The following is a 16,981-nucleotide window of genomic DNA, read 5'->3' as shown; positions in this document are numbered from 1 at the left end:
GACGGGAGCTGTTGCATTTGGGTTAGTGTGGGCTTGATCCCTTTGCAATCTTGCAGACCTTGGGTGGCGTTTTCCTGCTTTCCTATCATCAAACTGAAAGCGGCATGCAAAGAAACGCAGGGCTGGAGCCAGGCACTGCTGCACCTTATGCAAAAAGGGATTGCAGTGTGTTCAGAGCTTCTGTGCTCCCCATGGAATTGCCTTTATAATGTCAGTTTGAAAAGGAAAGTGGTGATTGGTGCTTCTGTTGCAGGTGCACACCCACTGTACTGCCATACCCAGAGCAATGAGCTCCTGGAAAACTGATGTGAGCCCCAGTGCTGAAGAGCTTCCTATGCCTTTAATGAAAATCCCACCCCTGCAACACTGCAATGAAATGGCAGAGGGAGATAATTGGCCACAATAACAGAATGCAGTGTTTGCACGCATGCACATGTCCGTGTGTGTGCGTATGTCCTTATGCACATATATGTGAGCACATGTGTATGAGTTCATGCATCTGTGCACTCTCACACATGCATGTTTCTGTATGCATGTATATGTTGTGCACGCGTTTATCTGTGCCAGTGCATGTGTGCACGTCTTAGTGTGCATGCACGTATGCCTACATGCATGAACACATCTGCATGTGTCTATGGGTGTGCGTGTATGTGTGCACGTGGATGGGTGTTCTTGCATGAGCACTTGCATGTGCACATGGATTTGTAAGGGTGTGTATGTGTGTGACTGCACATGTGCATGTTTATGTCTGCACACCTGTGTGCACCACAGTTCACGTGTGATTTTGCACGTGCTCCTGTGTGCATGTAGATGCATGCATGTAACTGTGTATGTGCAAATGCTTGTATTTTGCACATGTACGTACCTGTGTGTGTATACACATATGTGTACCTAAATGCATGCATGTTTGCAAGTAGGGGTGTGTAGGTGCATGTATATGTGTATGTGTGCACATGCATGTGGTTGCATGTGGTTGCACGTGTGTGCATACATGCAATATGTGCATTTGTGTCTGTGTGTGCATGCATTTCTGTAGGTGTGTCCAGATGTGTGTGCATACATCTACATGTAAACATGCACATGCACGCAGGTCCACACATGTGCACATACATGTGCAATATATGAGCATTCACACATGCACAGTCACAGACATGCATCCACATGCACAGATACGCACACATGAACACAAACACAATCACACAGTGAACTGAATGAACACAGCTATGTGCACGCATGAAAATGCATGCATGCACAGCCAGAGTCACACATATACAGCCACATACAGGCACACGCTCGTACATGCAAGCACGTTTACACCTGCACACATCTGTGCACATGCAACACCTTTATGTGCACACACATTCAAATGCACACAAGTGAAACCACATGTATGCAAGCTGTGCACACAGGGATACGCTTGCAGCAACACACCCCTACGTGCAAACATGCACATGCGTGCAGGTACACACATGTACACATACATGTGCAATATGCAAGCATTCACATATGCATAATCACAGACATGCATCCACATGCATGCGTTTGCACACATGAACACACAGGACTGGATGCACACAGCTGTGTGAGCATGCACAGTCGCATATATGCCCCCAAATGCAGACACACGCTTGCACATATATGCCTCCATGCAAGCACCCAACCACGCACACGCCCACACACAGCCCTCCATGCAAACGTGCACAAACGGAAAGGCACACGCAAGGCACGTGCATGCACACGCATGTCGGTGCATGTGCAGACATGTCCTGATGCGTGTACACATGTGCATACACATATATGTGCATACATACATACGCGCAAACGTTCATACACACGGCCCTGCCCTGAGCGTCTGCGCATGCGCGCAGGTGAGTTCCCGCCCTCTGGCGGAGCCCCGCCCCTTTGATAAGCCCCGCCCCCTTTCGACGCGCCCCCATCAGAAGCCCCGCCCCGTTCTGCGCCGCGCTGCGCGGGCGTTGCGCGGGGCTTTGCGCTCCGCTCCCTGCGCCGCTCCGCTTTCTGCGTGCGGCCGCTGCGCGGAAAGTGCGCGGAGCAGCGCGGAGCAGCGCGGAGCAGCGCGGAGCGGGGCCGCCATGGCGTGGCCCTGCATCACCCGCGCCTGCTGCATCGCCCGCTTTTGGAACCAGCTGGATAAAGCCGATATCGCCGTCCCTTTGGTTTTCACCAAATATTCCGAAGCCACCGAGCAGCCCCTCCCCGCTCAAATCCCGCGCAGCGCGGCGGCGCCCATCGATACCCAACCCGGCGGTGATGCCGCGGCTGCGGGCGGGGGGGACGCGGCTCCCGGCCCCGCACGGCCCGGAACGGCCCCGCACGGCTCTCCGCCCGCGGACTCGGTGATGCGGCACGACTACAAACCCTGGAAGGTGCAGCGCCCCGAGCCCAGCTGCAAACCCAAAAGCGAGTACCAGCCGTCCGATACGCCCTTCGAGAAGGAGACGCAGTACCAAAAGGATTTCCGCGCTTGGCCCATCCCTAAAAGAGGGGACCACCCGTGGATCCCCAAAGCGGGTCCTTCCCCCGTGCTCGTCCCTGAGCGCGGATCTCCCGAGAAAGCGGCTCAGGAGAAGAGGAGGAAGAAGGAGGAGGAGGCGGAGGCGGACGAGGAGCATCCCAAAGCGGCCCGGCCCGGGGATGGCCGAGAGAAGGGGCGGCAGAGGGGCGATGAGGCGGGCGGGCAGGAGGGCCGGGGCCGGGCGGCCGCCGATGCTCTCAACCGGCAGATCAAGGAGGAGGTGGTGGCGGCGGGGGTCAGCTCGTCCTACAGGTGAGACCCCCTCGGCCGTCCCGTCCTTCCCCGGGGGGCGGGGCGGTTTGGTTCCCGAGGATTTTCGCTGTCGCTTTGTCCCTGTAGCCACCTCTCGGCCCGTCCCGCTTTATTGGGATGCAGGGAGTGAAGGTTCGGGTCCTACGAGGAGGGTCTGCAGCGCGGCCCCCACCCGCCCTGCGAGTGCTTTGGTCACTTCTCTGTCGTGTGCAAAGCTCTCTCGGAAGGGACCAGCAGGATCTCTGGGTGTATCCTGACAGCATCCCTGTATCCCAGCAGGGACCCAATATCCTGAAAGCATCCTTGTATCCCGACAGCATCCCTGTGTCCCATTAGTGTTTCTATATCCCAACAGCATCCCTACATCCTGACAGCATCCCTACATCCTGACAGCATCCCTGCATCCCAACAGCATCCCTGTATCCCAGTAGTGTTCCTATATCCCAACAGCATCCCTGCATCCCAACAGCATCCCTGCATTCCAACAGCATCCCTACATCCTGACAGCATCCCTGCATCCCGACAGCATTCCTGTATCCCAGTAGTGTCCCTGGATCCCAGCAGCATCCCTGCATCCCAGCAGTGTCCCTGGATCCTGACTGCATCCCTGTATCCTGGCAGTGTCCCTGTATCCTGAAAGCATCTCTATATCCTGAAAGCATCCCTGTATCCCGACAGCATCCCTGCCTCTTACAATCCAGAGACCCCACTGCATCCTGACATCATCCCGGCATCCCGACAGCATCCCTGCATCCAGAAACATCCCAGTCCCTGGCTTCACAGACCCCCCTACATCCCTACAACATCATCCCTAGGCTCCAGGCATGCTGGGCCAGCAGCATCCCCAAGACAAAGCATCCCAGAGCCGCGTTGGGATGCGGGTGACGCGCGCCCTGCGCTGCTTGGGTGGGGCAGCCTTGGGATGCTGCCATGTTTAACGCAGCACGGTGTGGGGCGGCACGTCCCTGGGTTCCCCCCCTCCCCCTTCCTTTTATTCCCCACCCCAGTCTCAGTGCCCTGATTTCACCCCTTTTAGCATTCGCAGCATTAATCTCCTCGCTTTGCTTGTATTTCTGAGTGGGGTCGGATGCGTCGGGAATGCAAAACAAAGTGGCTGCTGCCCTGCATGGGTGTTTGCAAGGAGGATTTGCTGAGATTGTGTTTTCCAGAGCTTTCTTTGGCAGTGCCCACCTCTGCTGAGGGTGGGGATGGCAGAGAGCAGAGCTGGGGGGGGGCTGCTTTGTGACCTAGGTGTGACTGCTGCTTTTTGCTTATTCCTGTGCCTATGTGCACAGCAGTGGGCTGGGGAAACATCAATTTTCTTCCCTAAGGGGGGTTTGGAGATTGTGCTCCGCCACCAAGCAGATAGTAAATCCTTGCAGGTTTACTGTGAAGCTGGGTTTTCTGTCCCACTGTCCCTATTCTCCAGGTGGGAGATGGCTCAAGGAATGGGATTTAGGGTTTATTTTTGCTTGTTTTTGCTGTATTTTGGAAGAACCACGTCCATCTCTCTGCGGATGCGGTGGTTCAGGTGCTCTGAGATGGCAGAGGATGGGCAGGGATTTTCGAGTTTTCTGTTTTGGGATTGGGAATAGAGCTGGAGAGCTGTCACGTTGCACTCTTCCATTGCTACAAAGAATAATTAGGCTTATTTACGTAATTATTTAGATGCAGATTGCTTGCCGTTCCACCCCTATGTGCACCCCACAGTCTGCTCCAACAAATCCTACAGCTGCATGTTCCCTCTGTGCAGAGGGGTCAGATGGGTTCAGGTGCTGGACCCAATGGGAACACGAAGGCTTGATATTGTGGCTGATTGCTCTCAGCTTCTGTTCAAATCAGGCATCTTTTAAGCATTGCTTTTTGTTTGGGTTTCTAAAAGCCAAACTCTGCGAATCCCCGTTACTGTGGAAAACCTCACTGCTCTTGGGTCTCCCTGCCTGTATAGGGTTGTGTAGGGTTAGGTGAGATTTGAACATCCCCAAGGATGATGGTTCCACTCCAAGGATGGGGCCACCCAGCAGCCAGAATTACCCCCTAACAACCCAGGGGTGGCTAACATGGGGCTTTGTCCTCTGTGCCCTTTGCTGGTGTGTGGCTGCTGGCTGGAGGCAGAACTGGGGAAGATTTCCTTCCAGTGCTACGAATCAGCGTAATACGATGCTCCAGGGCTGGGAAACGACCTTTGGTGAAACCAAAGAACACACCACTAATGGCTTGTCAGCATGCTGTGGTGCTGTGTTGTTTACTGGGGAGTTTGGAACAGAGCGTGGGATGCGTTCAGCGATGAGCCCAAGGTCATCAGTGCATGAGAAAGGGAGGAATTCCCCTTTTTACCTCTTTATAGAGAATATTGCAGGGACCGTGTGCTGTGAACTCTTGGGTCTGCTCAGAGTGATAGAGCAGAGAGTGTTCCTGATGGTGATGGCCATGGAGGATGGAGGCTGCTCCCAGCCCTGGTGCTGGAGGATTATTTAGAATAATAGAATCGTTAAGATTGGAAGAGACATCCAAGACTGTCTTGTCCAACCATCAACCCATCCCCACCATGCCCACTCATGGAATCATTAAGGTTGGACAAGACCTCCAAGATCCCCAAGTCCAGCCATCACCCCGTCTCCCCCATGCTCACTCAATCCTTCAGCAAGTCCAGAGCAGCTATGGCAGCACTGCACATCTGCAGGAGACTTCACGTGCCCCAGAGATCCTACAGAATAAATGGGAAAACCATTTGTGTAGGGAAATGACCGAATGTGTGTCCAATCCTAATGGTTTCTGTAAGTGAAGTGACTCCTAGGACAGTGTGTAGTTTGAACCCCTGGGAGCAAGTAGGCTTGAAGGTGATCAGGTTGTGAATGTTGGTATCTGCTTGCCATGTAGGGTCTTATTTCTCTTCTGCAGTGGGGAAACAGAAACAGGGCTTCCTAGGGACCACTTGATCCCTTCCCAAAACATGAGCTGCCCAGGCAAAGCTATGGGGCCAGTTTGCACTGCTTTCACCCCTCCCCCTCCTCTCTGCTCCCCGCAGACCTTGAGGGACCACATAAGGACATCTTTCAGCAAGGAGGAAAACTGGGTTTGTGTATTTTTCCCTGGAGAAAAAATGAAAGGGGAGATCTCAAATGAGAAACATCGCTCCCTTTGTGCTGAAGCGAGTGATAGTGCAATGAATTTCCCCATGAGAAGCGATATTGTGAAGCTTTGTTTTCAGATTCTTCACCAGAGACATATATATAGATTTTTTTTACCAAAGTTTTTATTTGTTTTTCCCACCAATTTCTTTTCCTATCAGAGGAAATGAGAGGAATAGTGATGACTCCTGTAGCATTAACAAAGTGCCTGTTGCTAATGCACTGTCGCTCATCTCAAGCCCTGGAGGTGCTGAAGACGTGGAGCAAATGGGAAGTGTAGGAGCTGCAGGGATGAATGACTCAGTGCTGGAGCTGCTGTGTGTTTTGTGAGATGCAGAGGAGCTGACTCAGGAGGGGTGTCCTCCTTGGAGCCACTCACACAAGGATGGGGAATTCATGTCCATCACTATGGAGCTGGGAATGTAGGGTTGGAAGGACGTCCCGATGTCATCTGGTCCACATCCCAGTTCTGAGATAGGATGGAGGAGATAATGAACCAGAGCTTTTCTGGGCAGACTTAATCTCCCAATGTCGTTTAGCTATGACCTCTCATTTTGCATTGGAGAGATGTTAAATTAATCCATATAAATGTGTGGATCCAAGATCGCTGTCAGCAAGGAAGGGAAAGGAATGGGGAATTTTCATCCATCCGGAAGAGGAGGTTCAGTGGGAGGTATTGAGTGGCTTTGGCTCTGTGCATACCCTTAGCACATCTTGCTGGAGCTTCAGGGACCGTTGTGTGGGCTAATGGCATGGAGAAGGCTCTCGTAGTGAGATGTGGAGAGGATTGAAATGAGTGTTGCAGCTGTTTTGTCACGCTCTGCATCTTAGGTGTTCAGGAGATGTGTAGACGTGGCACCTGGGGACATGGTCGGTGCGCACGGTGGGGATGGGTTGGGCTTGGGGATCTGGGAGGTCTTTTCCAACCTTAAGGATTCCATGATTCTACAGTTTTATGATCGGTCTCCCCAGGATGAGGCCTGTCCATCAGCTGGGAAAGAGTCTCGGTGGCATTCCGACCCAAAAGTCATATTGCTTGCAGTCACCCTGAGGTGGACAGTATCCATCCGCAGACTCAGCTGGAAGCAGTGCAGGCAGAGCAGAATTTTGTGGCTGTGTGTGCTGCAGGGTGGGGTTGAACAGGAGGTGGCATTCTGGTGGTGGAGTTGTTGATGGACCTGAGCAATTTTTTGTCTGCTCCTGCTCTGCTGTGGTCACCTTGGCAGGGACTCCGAGGCACATAGGATTGGATGGAACCCGCTGAACCATTACATCCAATTATAGACATCCCAATGCTTAGTCTTTTTCTGTTCCCCAGATCAGCCGTTCCTCTCTCCCTCTTCCTGGGGGAAACCAGCATTTCTAAAATATGGATCCAACGTCCTGCTTGTGGGTTTGGGGAGGAGATGCCCATCCCTTCCTGACCCCACCACACCACCTTTGTAGCCATCACTACCTCTCCTGACCCCTTCATTCTCCTTAGGGATTTCCAGCCATAGCAAGAAGTGATTAGAGCCCAGCCTGGAACTTCATGCTGGATTTTTACCCCATTTGAGCATGTCAGTCAAGGTCCTTCCCTTTCTTCCTGCTTGCTATCCTGATCCTCCTCCCTCCCGGTCTGCCTACAGTGTTGTGCCATTAGGAGGTCTCATCAGCGTTGCCCTACTTTTGTGTGCCAAAGTCAACCTCAGCACCATTAAGCACCGCTAGCCTCCTTCCAGGCTGCAGCTCAGCGTTCAACACTTTGCATTTCCATTTCCCATGCCCAGTTTCTCATGCGGCTGATGTTCGTATTCGCAGGCTTAATTAATAACCTCCCACGTGGCACGGTATCGAATGCTTTAGATAGATTTTCACATTTTCTTTGTCTGCTAAGTCAGTTATAGTATCAAAGGACGTGTCAGACATCCCTCCTCCCCTCCCCATCACTGCTGTGCCTGTTTGGACAGCAGTGCATGCAGGAGCAGATGCTGCCGAGCAGACCCCAATTCCACATGGCAGCTTCAGGCTACTGCTGTAAAGCAAACAATAAATAAAGATAAGAGGAGAGAGATTGTCTCATTTGGACAGCGGGACTCTCTCTGCCCTTCCTTTGCCAAATAAATCATGAATAGCTGTTGTAAATTTGTCTCCTCTCACATTCAGAGCATGACCTTTGCTTTCCCAGTCTCCTACCAGCGGAACAACCCTTCGATTTCTAAGTACTTCTGCACTCTCCCCACTATCAATCTTGCTCTCGTTTGCTCTTTGCTGGATGTGAGCATAGCTCTGGTGCTGATACCTGCAGGTGAGCCTTGCTGCGCTGCGCTGAGCAGCAGGGAAGGGCAGCTTCAGGGAACCCTCAGAGGATGCAAGTTTAATTTCTTTGGATTGATAACTCAGCACTTTGGATACCCTTCAGATGTCCCCTCTCTCTCTCTGTGTTTATATATACACCCACAGGGCTGCTCAGTGACTGCTTTAACCTCCGCCTCGTCTCCCCTCCCCAAGCCCAGCATTGCAGGTGCTCTGTAGCAAACACATTTTGCTTTCCTATTAATAGCTCCTTCTCTTACACAGTGCCTTCACCTGAGGAAACCCTGCAGCACTGCAACAGTGCGTGCATGCAGAGGCTGCTGCTGCTCTGGGATCCCAGGGGTTTGCATGGGCTGCTGCAAAGCAAACAGCAATGCACAGAGTTGCTGTGTATACCCACGCCCTGCAGGACAGCACGTCGTCTTGCAGATCACTGCTCTCCTGCGGGTTTGTTGGGGATTTAAATCCTCATCTTGATGCCTCAGATTTGCTTTTCCACGCTCGTCCTCATCTTGCTGCCTTTATAAACTGTGTGCTTCCTGTGGGAGTGCTTTGCGTAAATGCGAAATGTTGATTAAATGATGCTTACATCCAATTATTAGGTGAACTGGTGGATATTTTCCACTTCTTTGTCCATTTTTCTCCCAGTTCATAGGATTGTGGAATCATAAAGGCTGGAAAAGCCCTCCAAGATCCCCAAGCCCAACCCCAGCCCACCCCCTATGCCCACTGCCCCCATCCCTCAGTGCCACATCCCACAGTTCTGGAACACCCCCAGGGGTGGTGAGTCCACCACTCTCTGGACAACCTGTGCCAGTAGCTGACCACTTCCTTCCCATTAATCCAGCTGCACAGGTAAAGGGAGGGAGATGGGGAAGGAGCCCATTTCCCATGGAAGTGAAGCTGATGTATTTTTCTTAAAACGAAGACAAGCAGACATCTTAGAAACCATGCATTTATGTGGAGCTGGGCAGGTTGGGTTCAGCCAGAAATCCCGTGTAACCAGCAAAAAATTGGACTTGAGAAGGTCAGAGTCTGGCAGGCCAGTGTGTTGCAGTTCAGAAACCCAAGGTTTGTGTCTGGGCGCTGGGTGAAGGGTGAGAAAATCCTTCAGGACCAGCCCTGATAGCTGAGCTTCAGCCTTCCTCCAGCATTTCCCTTTGCTTCTCCCCGTGGAGGCAGGGCTGGAAACACAGGCAGGGCTGCAACTCTCAACTTTTGCCATTCCCCAGTTTGGGAAGCAGTGGGGCTGGTGGTTTCTTGGCAGAGACCTTCATGGAGCAGGTGCCAGTAGGATGCCATTCCCAGCAGAGCAGGGTACTCTTTCCCTTCCCACCTCCACTTGATGGATTTTGAAGCTCCATCAACCCTGAGCTCTGCCGGGAGGTCATCATGCGAGGTGTCTTGCAGTATTTTTGCAGTTTGAGCCACACTTTGCTGCCAGTGCAATAGAGTGAGCTCTGTTTTGGGGAAGGTATTTAAACTAAGGGGGAATTAGATGTAAAAGTCTGACTTTTCCATTTTTGCTGGGTTTGTGGAAGCCAGGATACATCTCAGGATTTAAAATTTTGAAGTTCTGACAGCACTGTAGTAGAATCACAATATCCTGAATTGGAAGGGACCCATAAGGATCATTCAGTCCAACATTTGGGCAGCTTTTGCAAAGCCTGGCTCCTGGAATTTTGGACCGAGGATGGTGGGATATATGAAGATGGAAGTGAACAACTGGAAGACGTCTCATTAAATGTGAAGTGCCACTGCTTTGAGTAGGAGCAAGACTTGTCTGTTCAGCCCTTCCTATCTCAACATCTACTACAATCTACAATCTAATATCTCTACATCTACTTTTCTGACAGAGTGGTCAGGCACTGCAATGGGCTGCCCAGGGAGGTGGTGGATTCACCAACCCTGGAGGTGTTCAAGGAACGTTTGGATTTTGTGTTGAGGGACGTGGTTTAGTGAGAGCTGCTGGTGATGGGTGGATGGTTGGACTGGGTGATCTTGGAGGTCTTTTCCAACCTTGGTGATTCTGTAACTCTATGATCTGATCTTCCAGTGTCTCTTCAGGTGTTTCTAGTCTTGATGCTTTACACAATGCTTTCAATGTGATGCAAAATGGGAAAAATGAAGGCTTGTATTGTTCTTGTGCAGTGGGAAGGGTTGGGATGTCTAGAGGTGGTCCACTTCTGTACAAGTTGCTTCCATAGCCTCTCCACTCGTTCATTTATTTATTGAAATACAGCTCTTGAAACGCGGGCAAATGCTGTTGATTGATGTGGTCCAAGTTCTGGATTTCAGCAGACACCATGTTCTAGCCCATATAAATATTACTTGGTGTGAGACCAGAGTCTGGTAGCATCCAAGTTTGAGGCTATGCCCTTGGTATAGAAGTTGCATTGTTGTGTTATGCAGAAGGCAAAACGAGACGAATCACTGTGGCCCTGATTGCTGTGGGCACTCCATCCCTCTGCTGCACTGGGAGACATGGAGACATCCCTTGGGCAGGGGAAGGAGTGCTGCAGATGTGTTCAGAGCTTCTGCAGGGCCAAATGAACACACTGCTATGATATGATACATACGGGATAAGTATGCTGTAATAGGAAAGTAGTGTGTAAAGTTCTGTGTGAGACCATATGGAAAGAGAAGATACTTATATACAAAATATATGAATATGTTGTTTTTATCTTTCTTGCATAGATTTTATTCATTTACATTCATTCCATACTCTCAGGTACCTATATGTTCAGGTGGTCTGACCAGTATCATTCATAGGCCAAGAGACACCAGCTACTGACTCCTTACTGCACCTCCTGGTTTCCCTCAGCTGATGACAGCAAACTAATTTGTGGACAGATATTTAATATAATTTAGACTATACCAGTTGTTCTGTGTGGGCTTTTGTTTATTATGTCTTGTTAGTGGGATAACAGAAAAAGAATTGGAAGAAACACCATATTTTGGGCTTTGGAACTACACAGTCTTTAAGGTCCCTTATAGCCTAAGCCATTCTGTGACTCCATGGCTGCTTGACTCCTTGACTTCTTGACTCCATGGCTCCATGACTCCATGACTCCATGGCTCCATGGCTCCTTGACTCCATGGCTCCTTGGCTCCTTGGCTCCATGGCTCCATGGCTCCATGACTCTTTGGCTCCATGGCTCCATGGCTCCATGGCTCCATGGCTCCTTGGCTCCTTGGTTCCATGGCTCTTGACTCCATGGCTCCATGACTCTTTGGCTCCATGGCTCCATGGCTCCATGGCTCCATGGCTCCTTGGCTCCTTGGTTCCATGGCTCCACGACTCCATAAATCCTTGACTGTATGTAATGTGCTGCAGCTCATACTCTCCTCCTGCTGTGAGAGCACAGATCATCTGGCCTTGGTGGAAATAATTAAGTTCTCATTTTGATTAGTTGGGAAGGGCAACCTCTGTTAGTTTTTCTTCTGTTTTTCTTGGTGTTTGAACACACGTTTTCGCTACTATTACAGTCACACCTATCTTAATATTTTCATCCTCGATGGTCCATTGTGAGGGCTGTGGAGCTTTGGAGACATGTCCCAAGAGCTTGATCCAAATCTCAGTGGGGCCAATGAAAAAAAAGAACCCTCTGTACAGCTTGGAGCATGGATGTATTTCTGCAGGAGCATCACAGTTTCAGCCAGCAATAGTGCTCATTGAGCTCCAGCACCACGTGCACCCTGCACTGGTGGGTCACATCTGCTTCTTCCCTTCTGTATAGGATGCAACCAGTCTTAAATATCCCATAGAATCATTAAGGTTGGAAAAGCCCTCCGAGATCCCCAAGCCCAATCCACCCCCCCATGCCCACATGTTCCTCAGTGCCACATCTTCACAGTTCTGGAACACCTTCAGGGATGGTGACCACCCCCAATCCTTGGCAGCCTGTGGAGAAGGAATTTCGCCTAATATCCAACCTGAATCACCTCTGGCATGATGTAAAGTCATTACCTCTCATCCTATCACTAGATACCTGCGAGTTACCGTGGACAATACCTCCCTAGCACAATTGTAACCAGTAGCTTATGGTGTATAGGAGCTTTTTAAGGACAGAAAGGGACTTTAGGACCACCCCACCTGACTGCCTGTACAGTGCTATATTTCATCTGTGTGCTGACTCCATCACTTGTGTTTGGTGAAATCATTTTGCATGCTGGAATTGGAATTCGAAGAGATCTTGACATATTGGTGAAACAGCCTGAAATAAATGGGAAGAGGGAAGTTCTTTACTCAGAGAGTGGTGAGGTGCTGGAACAGCTGCCCAGAGAGGCTGTGGATCCCCGTCCATCCCTGGAGGTGTTCAAGGCCAGGTTGGATGGGGCCCTGGGCAGCCTGGGCTGCTGTGAAATGTGGAGGTTGGTGGCCCTGCCTGTGGTGGGGGATTGGAGCTTCATCATCCTTGAGGTCCCTTCCAACCCAAGCCGTTCTGTGATGCTGTGAAGCGGTTCAGGAGAGATGGGGGTGTGAGAAATAACAGTGGTAGCTCAAAAACCAAATGTCAGTAATATTATTGCATTGAAAATCTAGGAAATAATCATTAAAAAAAACACACCAAAAAAAGTAATGTACTGGTATGCATGTAGAGGGATATGATACATAAGGTGTATCGTCCTTACGCATTAGTAAAGCCTCAGGTTAACTCTTATTCAGGATTTGGCTTTGTATTTTGGCAGAGCTGTGGACCAAAGGAGGTCCATCAGAGAGGTGAGAAGTGCAGAAAGTGTGGTCATTAAAGAGGGGGAAGGTGTTCAGTTATTGTGTGCAGGATGCAGAGCATGAAGGAGGCAGATAACTGTCCTTGCAGAGATGCAGCAGTGCATTGGGATGCTCCAACCCATGGAGAAGAGCAGGGCTTGGGTGCTGAATGGAAGAACGTACCCAGTGTTTTGCTGGAGCAGGGCTGAGAGATGTTGTGGCCACTGGAGATGGCAGCAGGATGTCTCCACAGTCCCTCTTTTTGAAACTAAGGGGAAAGAAAGTCCTTAGCATTCATTCCCCGCATTGATTTTCTGCCTGCAGTGACCTTGGAGCTGCTTACTTTTCTTTATGTTCCCCAGGGCACACGTTGGATCAAGCAATTAAAGGTTTAATAAGAGTTGTCTGGATGTATGCATGATGACATTTGATTGATGTTATCAGCCATCACCCACTGCTCTCCCTGCCAGGCTTTATCCTGTGCTGAGGTTGTGCTGGAGGCTGATGCCATGTTGGACCTTGTGTTTCTCCATGACCAAAGGCTGAATAACCCCTTAATGGGCTTGAAGCCTATGTGCACAGCAGGTGGTTTGAAGTCAAAAGTCATTGCTCAGCAGTTAATAGGGTTAATGTGGGACTGCTGACCCCACCCTGCCTGGCTCAAAGCCTTTGCATGGAAAACCACCCAACTTCCATATGTGAAAACAGACCCGTGTTCTCCTCTCATGGAGATCAATGGGAAAAGCCCTTTTGTTGGGAAACTGCCCCATTAACTCAGCAGAGAGAATCCAGTGCGACAGCCATAGGGCAACAACTCCTCCCCATCCTTCATCCTGGCTGCAACCTAAGTTATTTTTTTTAGGCAATGCAATGTTTAATTATTACTTAATATAAACATTTTATGAACTGTTACGATGGGTGAATTATTTATGGAGGGGGAAAGAGTGCTTTTTCCGAGCCTTTCTGCTCTGTCAGTTGCAATAAATATCAATCCAGGAGTGTGCTTAAAGCACGCATGCTGTGCCTGGGAGACAGTGCCTGCGTCTCTCGTCTCATCTCTCAATTAAGTACCTGCTTAATACACGTATCCCTTGCATGTTTTATTTCTTGATGAAGCTTGGAACAGCTCCAAAGGAAGAAGTATTTGCACATCATCTGCTTTCCAAATGCATGTTATTTACCCAGTGGAGAGGCTGCACACAAAGGTTGGTGCTTAGCAATAACGAATCCTCCTTCCTGTTCATTGCAGATGAGCTGTAAACGTGTGCTTTTAATTTTTATTCCACCAATTTTTGTTGGTTTCTGGTTTGGTTTTGCTTTAGGAAGGGGATAGCAGCGCACCTTCGTAGATCTGGGTTTGCAGATGGTGCAGATCTATGAAGCTTCCCCAGCCCTCCTTGCACTCTTCTATTTTGTGACAGCTTTGGTGCAGTCAGCATGGGCCCAGTAATTGCTTTGTGCATTTACGCCAGCCCTAGTTTTGGTTAATTAGGAGGAAATGTGGCCGTGCAGCCATCTGCCACGCTGCCCTTTTCCCAGATTCCCCTGAGGAGGTCCCAGTGTTTGCAGATCCAATACCGTGGGACAAATCCTATGCTGGGGAACTGGAGTCAGTGCATTTCCCCTCACATCCTCATCCATGCCCCAGGGATGGCTCCCATGCTTGCAGAGGGCATTTTAACACATTTTCTACAGTTTATTCACTTTTGTGCCTTTTGCAAGCAGGAGTAGCTCCTAAGGAAAGATGGGACTATAAGCAGCATGGACTGAGTGTTGCTCCATTAAATATGATGTGTTTTAGTAGTATAATATCTTCAGAAACAGGCACCAAATTCTGCTCTCTGTTACACAAAGCAAATTTGCACCTCGGCTTCGTCCATGAAGGGTCGGGGTGGGGGGAATGTGACTCAGCCCCACAGTGCTTTCCCTTAGCTCCATCATCATAGGATCACAGAGTCATGGAATCATTAAGGTTGGAAAGACCAATAAGATCATCCAGTCCAACCAACAGCCCATACCTGTGACTGCTCTAACCCATGTCCCCAAGTGCCACATCTCCCCTTTTCTGGGATGCCTTCCTGGGCAGCCTGTGCTGGTGCCCTGCTGGGATGCTGAGGTCAAAACCCTCCACTAAGACTCACCTGTGTGTGTCACACCCATTTCTATTATGCCTCTCCCATTTAAAAATAATTACAGTGTCAGAACTTTAACTCAATGGCTACGTTGCATGGGAAGGCATAAAAAAGAAAGCAGAATTCAGCCCTTTCTGTCAAACCCAGCAACTCACCATATGTGCTAGAAAAATAATCTCGTAAAGAAATACCACAAGCTCAAACACGTGCACAAACATTGGCACAGAACAAGCACATGGTCAGACCAAATGTAGGTTAATCTTCCACTCGTCTGCTTCATGTTGCATTACTTGTAGCTGTGTAGTTGTCACCCTGCATATGTCGTGTGCAGCTTTCCTCCCCATGCCTGACTTCACCTGCTTGGGTTGCACGCTGGGGACATGCAGCTCATTGAGCTGTGGAGCCATTTACCCTGAAATGCACATTATACTGAAGCTGGCACCCGTGCTGCCAGCCAGTGGGCTCAGGAACAGTTCTTACCAAAGGATTTGTAGTGATCCACAACCGTGCACACAGTGGGAATGCAGTGCTGAGGCTTCACAGAATCATAGGTTGGTTGGGTTGGACCTTAGAGCTTCCCCAACCCCAACCTGCCATTGGCTGGGTGCCCCCCAACTCAGGCTGCCCCATGGCTTTGGGCCCCTCCAGAATGGGGCACCCACAGTGCTCTGCTGGCACCCTATTAATTGCAGACATGCCTTGTGGGTGGATGAAGTCAGGTGTCATGGATTTGAATTGCAAGAACACAAGGTGCATCCAAAGGTTGTTTATGCAAGACACCTGTATTATATCTTGTTTTTATATTTTTACTTCTTAGACGTCCCAAGTCTTCAAATGACTTGGGGGCCTAAGCATAGGTGTGTGCTCTGCTCTCGTGTGAGACTTTAACTTGGAGAATTTGAGATGGGGAAGTAGATCATTTTGGAGTTACCTGGTTCTTCCTACACTCACGTTTGAGTGATTTAACAGAAAGTAAGAAGCTGTGCTTGCTGCAGCTTGGCTTCTAAGCTGGGCTTCAGACTTCTCTATCCACTGGGGTCCAAGGATACATCCACTGTTGTGAATGGCTGGAGCATCAAAGGTAGAGGGCATTCTGCCAGGATATCATAAAATCATAGAACAGTTGAATGGCCTGGGTTGCAAAGGAGCACAGTGCTCACCCACTTCCAACCCCCTGCTGTGTGCAGGTCACCAACCAGCAGCCCAGGCTGCCCAGAGCCACATCCAGCCTGGCCTTGGATGCCTGCAGGGTTGGGCATCCACAGCCTCCTTGGGCAACCTGTTCCACTGCCTCACCACCCTCTGCATGAAAACCTTCCTCCTCATATCCAACCCAAACCTCCCCTGGCTCACTTTAAAACCATTCCCCTTGTCCTATCACCATCCACCCTCGTAAACTGTCAGATTAGACTGCTGCCATGGACAGTATATAAGAAATTTGCTCCAGAAGAGGTTCAGGTTGGATATTAGGAACAGTTCCTTCCCAAAGAGCAGTGATGCAGTGGCAGAGCTGCCCAGGGAGTGGGGGGTCATCGTCCCTGGAAGTATTCCAGAACTGTAGGGATGTGGCACTGAGGGACACGGTGAGTGGACTTGGTGGGAAGGGTTGGAGTTGGGGCTGGGGAGCTTGGAAGGTCTTTTCCAACCATAACGACTCTGTGTATCTATGAAATACATGATATTTGGGGTTTCATTGCTTTGGACTTTTGGCATCATGTTTCTGCTCTAAGACAGTGCAAGAAAAAAACTTGAATTCTGTTTATTCTTGGCGTGAAATTTGCCATGGGGCTTGGTTCACTGCTGTTCTACTCAGTAGTCCTTATTCCTCAATGCTTCCTGTGTGAATCATAGTATCATAGAATGAGTTGAGTTGTAAAGGACCCCTAAAGGCCATTGTGTCCCACTCCCCACAGTGAACTGG

General features: G+C 50.0%; 1 protein-coding gene across 1 annotated transcript in view; it reads left to right on the top strand.

Annotated features, from left to right (window-relative positions):
• Positions 1 to 1,925: 1,925 nt before the first annotated feature.
• The window catches only part of MAP6 (microtubule associated protein 6), a 35,828-nt gene continuing 20,772 nt past the window's right edge, over positions 1,926 to 16,981 (top strand). Inside the window, exon 1 of the mRNA XM_031552108.2 lies at positions 1,926 to 2,788. Within this exon, the coding sequence (XP_031407968.2) occupies positions 2,094 to 2,788 (695 nt within the window). The 5' untranslated portion in view covers positions 1,926 to 2,093. The remainder of the gene's footprint in view (positions 2,789 to 16,981) is intronic.

This window comes from Meleagris gallopavo, chromosome 1, assembly GCF_905368555.1.
Source record: "Meleagris gallopavo chromosome 1, MGAL_WU_HG_1.1, whole genome shotgun sequence".
In the NCBI taxonomy this organism is placed as follows: Eukaryota; Metazoa; Chordata; class Aves; order Galliformes; family Phasianidae; genus Meleagris; species Meleagris gallopavo.
Note: the sequence above shows the minus strand (reverse complement) of the source record. Positions and strands in the feature narration are given on the sequence as shown.